At 36.6% G+C, this 12,242-nt stretch overlaps 4 protein-coding genes across 5 annotated transcripts in view; 2 read left to right on the top strand and 2 right to left on the bottom strand.

Moving 5' to 3' along the window:
- Window positions 1–1,581, top strand: part of LOC105156758 (ribonuclease 1-like) — a 1,795-nt gene extending 214 nt beyond the window's left edge. Inside the window, exons 2-3 of the mRNA XM_011072975.2 lie at window positions 228–582; window positions 1,266–1,581. Coding sequence (XP_011071277.1) covers window positions 228–582; window positions 1,266–1,492 — 582 coding nt within the window. The 3' untranslated portion in view covers window positions 1,493–1,581. The remainder of the gene's footprint in view (window positions 1–227; window positions 583–1,265) is intronic.
- On the top strand, window positions 1,940–3,362 carry LOC105156532 (E3 ubiquitin-protein ligase RING1-like). Its single transcript, XM_011072689.2, has one exon. It carries the CDS (start codon window positions 2,499–2,501, stop codon window positions 3,189–3,191), a length of 693 nt encoding a protein of 230 aa, XP_011070991.1. The 5' UTR covers window positions 1,940–2,498; the 3' UTR covers window positions 3,192–3,362.
- LOC105156531 (myb family transcription factor PHL8) lies at window positions 3,757–5,672 on the bottom strand. Its single transcript, XM_011072688.2, has 6 exons — window positions 5,273–5,672; window positions 5,105–5,181; window positions 4,952–5,009; window positions 4,806–4,875; window positions 4,639–4,708; window positions 3,757–4,554 (listed from the first exon to the last, which is right to left on the bottom strand). Exons 1-6 carry the CDS (start codon window positions 5,403–5,405, stop codon window positions 3,949–3,951), a joined length of 1,014 nt encoding a protein of 337 aa, XP_011070990.1. The 5' UTR covers window positions 5,406–5,672; the 3' UTR covers window positions 3,757–3,948.
- Window positions 10,632–11,559, bottom strand: LOC110011595. Of its 2 annotated transcripts, none has more exons than XM_020691994.1 (3): window positions 11,352–11,559; window positions 11,201–11,259; window positions 10,632–11,121 (listed from the first exon to the last, which is right to left on the bottom strand). In XM_020691994.1, the coding sequence occupies exons 1-3, from the start codon at window positions 11,455–11,457 to the stop codon at window positions 10,972–10,974; spliced, it is 315 nt and encodes a 104-aa protein (XP_020547653.1). In that variant the 5' UTR covers window positions 11,458–11,559; the 3' UTR covers window positions 10,632–10,971. The 2 variants fall into 2 exon arrangements, with proteins under 2 accessions (XP_020547653.1, XP_020547654.1); XM_020691995.1 differs by having other exon boundaries at window positions 11,373–11,545.

Below are 12,242 nucleotides of genomic sequence, written 5' to 3'. Positions count from 1 at the left end.
TGTCTGTCTATTTTTTTTATTTAGAAACTGGATTTGAAAACCAAGACCCTTTCTTTCTGTCCTTGAGAAGAGGAGAGTGGTGCCAATTCAACCAATTGGTTGTTGACATTGTCTAGACTATATTGTTTCTGGTAGTGAACTAGAGAACTAGGGTTTTGATTAATATTAAATTCTGACATAATCAGATTAATGTAATGTCTGAAAATGTTATGGATGTATATATGTAGTGGCCAGGATCATATTGCGACTCAAAGCAAAGTTGCTGCTACCCGAAAACAGGAAAGCCCGCATCGGATTTCAGTATCCATGGACTTTGGCCCAATTACAACGACGGATCCTATCCATCAAACTGTGACCCGGAAAACCAGTTCGATCCATCCAAAATTTCCGACCTTAGCAGAAGAATGCAAACAGACTGGCCATCTCTGGCGTGCCCAAGCAGCGACAGCCTTAGTTTTTGGGCTCACGAATGGGACAAACATGGAACCTGCTCCCAGTCTGTTCTTGGCCAACACGACTACTTTGCAACCGCTCTAAATCTTAAACAGCAACTCAATCTTTTGCAAATCCTAGGAGATGCAGGTTTGTCCTATAATTTTATGGGAAATTAGTGGTAGTTCCTCTAAAGTTTGATACAATTTTAAATATATTTTATTATTTGATAATTTATCGATACCTCTTATAATAATATTTATCCAACAATTGATCCATAACGTCAGTTTTCATTAGATTTTATCCAAATTTTTTATTAAATTGTTCAAAATGCTTTTTTAGATCTTGCATTATAAAAAATTTATCATTTTTGAAATAACATCTGCCCAACATCGATCCTTACATTCTTTTTTATATTAATGTGATGTCAGTCCAATATTAGAATTTTTTTTAATATTTTATCTTTTTTTATGAAAAAATTAAAGTTTCAGTTAGGATAAAGTTGACGTTTCCACTTTACTGTCCAAGAGTTACACAATTTTATGATATATGAAGGATATTGTTAATTTTCAAACAACCAATGATATTTATAATAATATTAAATTTTATGGGAGCTCGATGTAATTTATTTTTAATTTGAAGAAAATTTTTTGTTCGATCTGAACTCAATCCAATCATTTAATGATTAATAAAATACACTTATCATACGATTAGTCGATGTCACGGTCCAACAATTAAAAGTACTATTACAATACACTACTTGTCCTGTAATCCATGAATCTGAACAAAAATCAAATTCACAAGAATTCTAGTAATGCACTAATTTGGGACAGGGATTGAACCAAATGGAGGGGTATACAGCTTGAGTTCCATAAAAGATGCAATAAAAGGAGGAAGTGGTTATGAAGCATGGATAGAGTGCAACATGGATATTCAATCAGGGAACAGGCAACTATATCAGGTGTATATGTGCCTGGATGCTTCAGCCTCCAACATCATTGATTGTCCAGTACTCCCACACGGCAAATGCAGTAGTACGATTGAGTTCCCTCCATTTTGAATTATTATTAAGGCTAACGTTTAGTTTGTCTATCCTCGGATTGTAATAATTCATTGTTTCCATGTTTCTTATAATGACTTGTAAAAAAAAAGGAAAAAATTGTTTATGATAACTTAATCTTATTTTAATTCTCAAATCATGTTTATGTTGAATTAATGAAAAAACTTAATGTATTAATTGAATTGATTTATTTTTTATTATTTCTAGTATAGACACATTTGAAAAGCAAAACAAGAATATTTCACTTTTCCTGTCTTCTTTTTTAATTTTGTAAACTCTTATGTATAGATTATAAAAATATTCTAAGGATTTCCTACATAAAAACATATATACTACTAATTATTAAAACCTATTGATAAATAGTTTCGGTTATTGTATATTTATGTATTCTTATAAACTTGTATAAAAATAATTGATCAAATCGCAATTTCATTATTAAAAACATCAAAACAAAAAATACCTACAATTACGACCCTCCCAAAACGCAGTGTAGCCTCCGTATAGATATATAATCATTATATTTTTCTACTTTCTTCGAGAAGTCACCTATTGGATAAAAAAGAAAAAGTTGGACATTGCGCAGAAGTAGTAGGATCATTCTGGATGGCTCCTCGATTCTGAATCTAGGACAATCTCAGCTTCTAGTTCCACAAAATCTACGTGTAAGGATCATGATTTGAGATATGATCCACCTGAGACGAAACGTAGGACTCGCCAAGAATTCTCTTCAGCAGTCACCACCAAATCAAACCTCGACCTGAGCAAGAATCCCTTATTATTGGAAAAGACGGCAATCATGATCCAAACTTCGTAACTCGTTGAAGTGAAAAAACAGCAATCTGTCAGTACATCATTTCAGATCTTTCCACAAACTTCCTGTTGGCGCCCACCATTTGCTTAAAAATCAGATCTTTCATGTTTGATCTTCCAACAGTTACTCCTTTCAGTTCTTTGCTTGCAGAAATAAACTCATTGTGTGTTCTTTTGCTGGAAAGTTTATTCGGAAATGGCCTCCGAAACAGGGTCCCCAGAGCAATCATCCTTCTTCCAAACCCTAATTAATTCAAGAATCAGACACATCGCACTCTCTTTGCCTTACATGTTAGGCCTAACTACCTCCGACCCGCTTCAAGGTTCCACAAACCCACCTCAAGAAACACAAGATCAAACCACTGCACGTGAGTCACGTGATAGGATCATCTTCATAGACCCTTTTACAGGAGGCATGGTCGTCATGGAAAGTAGTGGTGGCTCATCACTGGGATTGGATTCCTTGCTTGGAGATTTAGAAGTTGGTCAACGAACTGCCTCGAAGGCCTCAATCGATGCCATGCCAAGTGTAGAAATTGTGAATGGTGAAAATGATGATGAACAGTGCGTTGTTTGCTTGGAGGAATGGGAGACTGGTGATATGGCTAAAGAAATGCCCTGTAAGCATAAATTTCATGTGGAGTGTATAGAGAAGTGGTTGAAAATTCGTGGGTCCTGCCCTGTTTGTAGATATGAAATGCCTGCGGATGAAGACGATGATGCCGGCAAAAGAACTAGCGGAGAGAATGATGGAGAAAGGAGGAGACGGATTTGGGTGAGCTTTAGTCTTAGCTATGATTGGAGAAGCGCTGAAAATAATCAGACCAGTGCGAGTGGGAGTCGTGAGAATAGTGATTCTGCATCACATCATCAAGAAACGGAGGCCTAGAAACATTTTTCCTTTGTTTGTCACCTTCAGATAGGGCTAACATGTGTGAACAGTCAAGTTTTTGTTGGATAATTTATGTTTTCTAAATTGCAAGGATGATGGTTGGATAACGTTCTTTTCTCTGTATAAATGTTGTTTGGGGATCGGAAAGTTCAATACTTTTTGTAGCGATGTTGGGGTCAAAACTTTGCTGTTATAACTTGTTCCTGTTGCGTGATTCAAAGAAAGTGACCTTATCTAGCAAAGAGTTTCGATTCGTACTATCAAGAGGATTAGCTGCCAAAGGTATCTATCCAGCAGTGGATCCTTTAGATTCGACTTCAATCATGCTTCAACTTCGGATCGTCGGTTAGGAACATTATGAAAATGCGCACAGAGTTAAGCAAACTTTACAACGGTATAAAGAGCTTCAGGGCATTATAGCTATCCTTGGCTTGGACGAATTATCCGAAGAGGATTGTTTAACCGTAGCAAGAGCGTGAAAAATTAAGCGTACTCACAGTCACATACTACAAAAGAAATTATATAGATTATTACATATGAGGCAGTGATTTTTGTTTGGAAATTACATGGAGAGATGACGAATATGCACATGCGACAATTGTGCCTTTCGATATGGATATACTTCAGGAAGTTCATTGTGGTCCACACAGAGAAGATTTTACATAGTTACTATAAGCATTAATATTAGCTATAGAACCAATCAGTTTTCCAGATTATATACGATGCAAAAGCACCTATTCACGCTGTTTCTAGTCTAAAAATTCCCATTGAAAAGTTCCAACCCCTTATCGTTCAAGTCTATTGCTCTTGGACCTGACCCGAAGTCAGTCATGGATTTGCAGTTCAAATCAATATCCTTGAACCAGCTGATCCTGTTCACTTGTTGGCTACTGCTTCGTGCTCCAGACTTTTCATTGTTGGTAGCTTGAATCTCTGATGGACCCTTTTCAACTGGATGCATTTCCATAAGTGAGAGCTCAATAGATTTTGCCGTTTCATTATTCATCTTTACATTTTCATGCTTACAGTTCTCACCAACTTCGTGCTGTGGTTCAGTTTCATCCTGCCTCCATGAACTCTCCGATGATGTTAAGGAACTCTCGTGCGAACATCCATTGCGACCAAATAGCTTGTTCCTCTCGTGTTCTAACATTGAACTTTCACTCTCTGTTAAAACAGAGAATGAGGAGCTCGGGCATCCTGAGTCAACCATTGATGCCAATTGAGAAAGTTGAGCTTTTGCACATTCGGCTTCAATGGAGCAAGAACTGTATTCGGAAAGTGTCTCCTGCGCTTTTCTCAAGACTGATTGTAAATACTTTCCTTGAGCTTCAATTCTTAGCTGCAAATGCCTTTGCACCTGAAAGATTTTGGGTCATAAAGTTGCTGATCAATTTATTCAATGTTCAGTGGTTGGGTATTGCATGAGCCTGGTATAGTTTACCTCAATTTGTTCATGAAGTTTCCTCTGTACCTCCATTTGCATTTGCAAAGCCTGAGTTATCTGCAAGTTTCTGATCAACACAAGCTGTATCAGTAAAATTCCTTCTTTGTCATTTTCGCTGCAAAAATATTCAAAAAATCATAGTAACTGCATCTAACAATTATTACTCATTAGTCGGCTCTTTTGCTTCGTCAAAAATCGTACTGGCAAATAGATTCGTCTGTTTTCCTCCATAATCTGGATTCAGGAAGATATGCATCAGGGCACATTAATTTTCAACTTTAATGAAACACGGTTAAGAAATGCTCGTTACCTTCTGGCTTACTATGGTGATAGATTTGTGATTGTTGGCTCCTTCCCAGCCTATATTTCTGCAGCAAAAATACATCAACCTATTCAAGAACCCTTCTGAACAGAAAAGTGAACAAGAATCTAGCGATGTTTAACATGAAACAAATAGGATTGCCTGTAAGTGGCTCTTGAGGTGGTACAAAGTGAGTCCATGAATGCCCATGATCCTCATCAAAGACTTCGGTGTAGCCTCTGTATTAAAAAATACAATCTCTTGTATCAGAATGTATACAGTCCAATACACATTAAAAATCGATCATAACAAAAAACTTTGATACTCAACTCTCTGCACCACCGAGCTGGTTGACAGCATCGACAAACCGCTGATGCAGCTCCTGAGTCCATTTCAGTCGAGGTTTTGCATCACTGGACAAAACCAAGCTCATTTCATTATCGTGAACATTCTGAAAAGCCATTTCTGTTTCTGAGAGAAGAATATAGTATATGGGGGTTGTATCATTTGAAAGGACAGGTTTTACTTGTAGTTCAGAATGCGGCAGCCGGTAATTCTCTTTATAGTTGGGGAGTTGTAAGCCTCTGTCCTATGATCTCACCCCATATCAGGAAACATAAGTGGGGTTATGCTGGAGGGAATATATGCCATGAGCTGTGGCCCTTCCTTTTCTCCCATTTCCCATTTCATATCAAACTTTTCTTTATTTCTGCTTCCAAGTTTTTATCTCTTTTTTTCTTTGACTTGAAGGGTAGAGAGAATCTCTGATGCAGCAAAAATAGAGAAAGCAACACACTTCAATTTTGAGTCTCAAAAGGAGAGAAAAGAGAAAAAGTGTGTGTTTTGTTTTATTTTGCTGTTTTCCCACCTCTCCCTGTGTCTGTGTGTGTGTGTGATATTCCCATATAAGTTAGGCAGTCCCCTCCATGATGTGTAAGGGGTGCAATTTTCTAAATTAATGATGATGCTTTAGTGGATGTTTCTTTTTAAAGATTGAAGTAGATGGCCAAATGAGTATCTCTTTTCTTTCGCTACATTTCAATTCTTAATGTTTATTTTCCCAAATTTCCTTTCTGAGGAGGTGTGGATGGATTTGGCCCCTTCTTTTTGTTTTTGTAGGGATAAAAGGAATCAAAGAATCTAGGTTAGATTTTAGGACAAGCAAGTATTTTGTATGATCATCAACTACTTTTTTAGAAGGATAAGAGTTGATAATGTAGGATATATGACTAATAATGACTCTCTCAGATTATCATCTCCTACCTATGGTTTATCTTTGAAGTATTAAGACTGTATGTTACAAACAAACCAGAAACTGTGCCAATCTTCCATAGATTATGCAGTAACAGGCAACACAGGTTATTACCAAGCTGATGTGGAGAAAGCCCATCTTCTCTTTTCCTTAAAATCGTCCAAGAATCGCATTGGATTATGCTAAACTCCTCTAAGGTTATAATATAGTCTAGTTGATAGAAAGGAATTCAAGCCATATTGACAAGGTATGTTTCTTGGAAAGACATTATCAGTCTTAGCTAATTCTTTTCCATGGACAGACAGTATTAGACTATGTAGTAAGATACTATGAGACGATAGTTTGTGGACAAAATAAACTACGAAGTTTATTGGACTTTATTGTGTGTAATAGAATCTCTTTTCTTCTCAATCATAGTCTCCTAACAGAAGGAATTGACAAAAATACATCCATGCATATGTATGTCACATATATGGCTCTCCTTCTTCCACAAAAGTAGCAAGATGAAAAAGAGAGCATATAACCAAAACAAGGGGGCGTTCTTGCAACTACCTTGAAGCCCTCCATGAATTTCGTAAGGCATTGATCAACGCCTAGATAGAACTGAACAGTGGATATCATGAAGTTTGATTTTCACTTAAAGTGAAGAAGGGAAAGAAAGGGAAAATAAAAGATGGCCACAATGGCAAACAACAAATCCTAAAAGTCATCTAGATCGGATCAGTCTTTTAGATTTCTTGGGTTGCGGACAGAGTCCGATCGTGGAATCAAAATCCAATGATTGATCTTAAAGCATTTCCATCAGAGCACCATACGTTCTCCTGGTCCGCTACACTTGTTAGTAATTTTTATTAGACAAGATCATTAGATGCAAAGTAAAAAAGAGCTAGTTCACATGAATGTGATGGTATTTTTATTAGTGGAAACTCGAATGCATGATACATATGGCCCAAAAGTCAGTGATGAGAAAGAAGAAAAGAAGAGTAAATGAAGAAGCTTTCCCTTTAACCAGCTGCTGTACTTGAAGCTCTTTTCTTACTTTAATATATTCCGTAACAAGTAAAGCAGATTCTAAGGATGATGCATTGCAGCCCCTTAGAATTTGAAGGTCAGTAGCAGAAGGTCCAGAGAATCAAAAAGTCACCTAAACAAAGTTGCCTCTCAATTATTATTCTGTTAGGGTCCCATGAGGGGATGTGGGGTGAGATAGCAAATCGTAAAGCATGTATAGAGAGTGAGAAGAATATAGCGTCAGGAACCAGGCAAAGTGAAACAAAAGGATCACTATCCCACGAAACAATCATTGTAATTTATCCCGGAAAATTCGTTAATGGAAAATAATTGCTCTTTGAAACTGACGGGAGCATTGTGTCACTGATTGGCTTCCACCTTTATTATAGATTATTCGGAAGTAGGAACGGTATTTATTGATAAGTAAAGAATCATGCATGAAAGATAATAGCTGAAGTGATGGATAGATGAAATCGTTTAGATTATTGACCTGTGATCTAGCACGATGAGGGTGGCTTAGGAAAACCAATGATGAGAGAATTGCAAGTTATGTATCCGAAGCAAAATGTGAAACACTCAACTAAGAATCTGGTTTTTCATGGAACGTGTACTAGAAAGATTCATCAAGGTATAAGTTAACGATATAGGTTCAGTATATATTACAATAAGAGATAATATTCATCTTGTTGAAGTTGGAGAATTAGATAATAGTTTCACAGAATTTTGACAGAAGGTTTATCCCCGTAAGACAAGGTCAATGTTGATGTTCAATGACTTGAAGAACACATATGTCTTTTGACCCCACATCTTGGATTAGGAAGACAAAATAAGATCATAAAAGCCTTCTGCAATTTGTCTGTTCTCAGGGGAGGAGCTTCCTGTAAGAAGGAATGTTAACTCTGAAGTTTCATTTTCTGATTACATATCTAACTTTTTAATCCCAAGAGTCCATAATCATTGTCTGTTTCACTCTGCTTTATTCTTCATCATTAAAGTTTAAAAACATTCTTTGTGTTTTTTCTAGTAGTTCTGAAACGGTAGGTCTGCCAGTACATGAAAATTTTAGGAAGGATGCTAAGTGCTGAGAATGATGTAAAAGAAACCATTTACTAAATTCATTGGTTTGGACCGACATTACTGTTTTTTCTGGGCTACAGTACGTAGCAGATGCCTTATGATTATATGAGCCATGAATTGATCCGTCTTCAAATTTCCCTTCTCTTCAGTAAGATGAAATGTTTTTTCAAATTGGAAAACTTGCATATGTCAAAAGTAGACATTCTGTTCGATAACATGTAAACTAAATTTGGATATGTTGTCCCACGATGATAGATTACCAAGATTCAGCAGAATGCTGGTTACTGTTTCGGTTCTTGTACAGCAGGAGTTCTTACATGTTATGAGGATCGTAATTTCACTGAACAAACAGGACAGAGCTGGCATAGTATTTCAGACACTTGGATCATAGTAGGCCATGTTTTGGTTACCAGATGATGCCTCCTAGAATATGCTAGGCTTCTAGATGATTTGGATTAAAAATAACAATGTTGTCTTAAATTATGAATAGCATTTGGTGGATAAGACATAGCCTTGCTCCCAATTATTGAATCAAATTGCTTAAGTGCATCTCATTAATGCTTAACCATTTTGCAATTCTTTATTCTTCACCAAAACTGAAAAGAATGATCATTCAATTTGTAAGTTTCAGTTCAGAACTTTAGCCCAACATCTATAATTGGTCTTTAACACATTTTACATGTGAAAATCTGTGAAACTTGAAGCAATTTCTACAAATGTTTCCAAAGTTAGTAGAAATATACAACAACTGATAAGTCTTCTCTGATATAATTATAACTCACTGGTGCGAGTAAACTAACATTTCTGACCGGAATAAAGTTAGTTTATCCATAATAGCTGGCTGACAACTTGAAATTCGATTTACTTTTACACGAGGTCAAACTTGCACTAATGAGCTTATGAATGGTGTCATGTCCAAAGAAGGTAGTGGGATTGGAAACGTTTAACTGAACTCATGTAATGCTTCATTTCCCACCTTACTAAGTCAAAAATGTAAAAGCGACAGTGCCAACAATTTCTACACTAGGTAGAATTTTTGTCCAAACATTTTTCGCCTGAATGCTTCTTCAAGTTGATCTAGTGACCCACTAAGTTGATGAAACCATGTGAACTGTTGGACATTAATGAATATCTTCATTATTCAAATTGCTGTACAATGAAGCTTTCTGCATCAACATTTTTAGCATTCTTCTTACTGCCTGACAAAGGGAGGAATTTTCTGAATGAAGGCTGTTTCAGGTCGTAAGGAATAAAAGATAACATGATGATGATCTCAGGTATTGTTTGTACTTCAAGTGGCTGACACCTCACATCCACTTCCTCCACTCAGACATTATTGTCTGTGCTGTTTTTATATGTTTGTGGATAGTTTGGGTGGTTCACATGAGGCCCTATTCCTTTTTATTGCTTTGAATTAATTAAGAAGATATTCCAATATCTTAGATTCCCTGATCCACTTTTAACTTTCTCACAAAAGGCTAAACTTCATAGGATTCATTATTGGATTCAAGAACATGGATTTGCCATACAGCTGATATTGTTTCTTGTAAGAATTTAGAGGGTTTCTGAAACCCTGAAACTCCATTGCAGACTGAAATTGTCTTAGAGGGCTGTTTCAGGATTTGTTCCTCACAGATTTACTAACACATGGAGGTCACTAGAACAGAGTTAGTCTCAAGATTTCAGCAACTTGATTTTAGCTACATAATGAGTGCGATAACTCACCCATCTACGACGAAATCAAATTTAGAGATTGCGTCTATCCTGATGAAAAATGTTGCAATTGTTTAACAAAATGTACGAGTGATTATAGCTGCAATTTCCCCGGAATGATATAATAAGCTATTCACAGCAATGTCATATGGTATGAATTGTGTCAAAATTCGGTAGATAAATCTTGGTCTGTCAAATCCTATTATTGATGCATTCCACGGAGAGCAAAGCGACTAACATAAATGAAATAAGGAAGTTTACACTTAGTGAATGATAACGAGAATCTATTCCCTGGAATTGTCTTAAATAATAATCTGATTCTACCTCTTACATATCCTGATTATGGTTTAGAACTGAATTTGATTGATTGTGATTTGTTGTTCAGCATTGGAACTACAGTGTGTTATTAAGCTGGTCATAAGGACAAAAATCTACTCTGATCAATATGTTCTTGAGAACGGATCGATGTAAAAGGAATTCTTGTCCCATGAAGATGGATATATGAAGAAGCTCGCTGCTCAGAAGCTGAAATCCCATCAAGACTTCTCACTTTTTTAGGTCTTGATATCCTTATGGTTCATGCCTCAAATTGAAAGCTTAAATAGTCTATAAAGCAATCCAAAAGGAAAAAGGGAATCGAACTAGAACTGAAACACTTTTATTGATGTGGACAGACAAGAGTTGAGATGCTAACAAAGCTGATATAACAATCTTCACACCCTCTTACCAGAGCATTTAAGATACATGTATTGGCTCCATCCACCTCGGACCATGAACGTAGATTAAAATAACACCAGACCTAGAAAGTAGTGATACATGCAGTACGAGGTTTTGCTCATAGATTTAATACAGGAAAGCTAGTAGTAGTCGATTAGGCCCCCACGGATGGAGGCTTAATTAGAAGCAAAATGTGCTATACATATTATTACATAAATCAGAAGCAGCATTAGCTGCTTCTGCTTAGAATTTCAACAACTTAGTCTTTAACAGGTGGATTTGGCGTATGACGGTTGTTTGCTCCTGATCCAGGATAGTCCCTGTTGATAATCTCGAGATCCATCCTGCTGCGAAAGAACTCATCCTCTACCATGTCCATGATTTCCCTCATATTTTCTGCTTTACTCATCTGTGTGAAAAACAGAAATCGACTAAATCAGAAAATCAAATGAAAAATATAGTTAACGTTCCATTTCATCGTAATGTACCTGAAACGTATCTTCTGGTGAAGGAATAGGTCGACTTTCTTGGTCAAGGAGTATAGCCCCTGTAGTTACGAAAAGAAAAAAGACGGCACATAAGTATCGATACTCGGTTTTACCACCTAAACATATAACGACAGACATTCTTTAATCATACAATAAGGACTAAAAGAATTACTTGAAGTTGCGAGATCAATGAAGAAAAAAAGGTAAGAGAAAGCTAGTATAGTCACTAATACATGCAGGGCATTATTGCTGGCCATTTTCTATTACAGGCTTTGCAAGTATCGTGATAATGTATGTGCCCTGTCTTGCAAAACCTGTTCCCTATTTATAGATGAATGGTGAAGACACTTTTCTGAACCGTGGGTTGTTGAAACACAATCATAGTATTCTATATATGACGCCCAAAAGGTGGAAAAGAATCCTGTTATGGAGGTATACCTAAACTTTTACTCTCTTTGTCTCCCTGAAAATTTGTCTACTGTCTGCTTTTTGGTACCTATTGTGGGATTTTAGCAGGACCCAGAATTTGCATGGTTCAGCTTAAACTATGATGATCCCTCCAGTTTCAATCCACAAACACACCTTCTTTGCCCACTTCCATAGTTTAATATGATGTTGGTTGAGTAGTTTAATGGAGCACTTCCAAGGAAATAGATTAAGTCAATGCCAAGAAACCAATACAAGATTAGAGCCCACCCACAAAAGTGAAGACAGATATTACATGTATAAGCTCTAGTTTTTTACCTTTCTACCATGAAGCAAAAGTCAATTCTTAGTGGAGGAAGCTATCAATCAGACAATTGAACTGTGTTTGAATTAGGACAGTGGCCCAGTTATTATTCAGGTGTCATTTTCATAGTATGCATAATGCAAAAACAGAGTCCCCTGTTTCAGGTTGTTTGGCAATTCTTTTCCAGCTACAGTCTGCGGACAAATAAACATTTGTTGGACAAGTTTGACTACAATGACCTCTCCTGTAACTATTCACTATGCTCCTCTTTCTCTTAGTGATGTTGCTTCAATATGCAAAGGGCACAAGGGT

The sequence above is a fragment of the Sesamum indicum genome, linkage group LG2 (genome assembly GCF_000512975.1).
Source record: "Sesamum indicum cultivar Zhongzhi No. 13 linkage group LG2, S_indicum_v1.0, whole genome shotgun sequence".
NCBI classification, from domain to species: domain Eukaryota; kingdom Viridiplantae; phylum Streptophyta; class Magnoliopsida; order Lamiales; family Pedaliaceae; genus Sesamum; species Sesamum indicum.
Note: the sequence above shows the minus strand (reverse complement) of the source record. Positions and strands in the feature narration are given on the sequence as shown.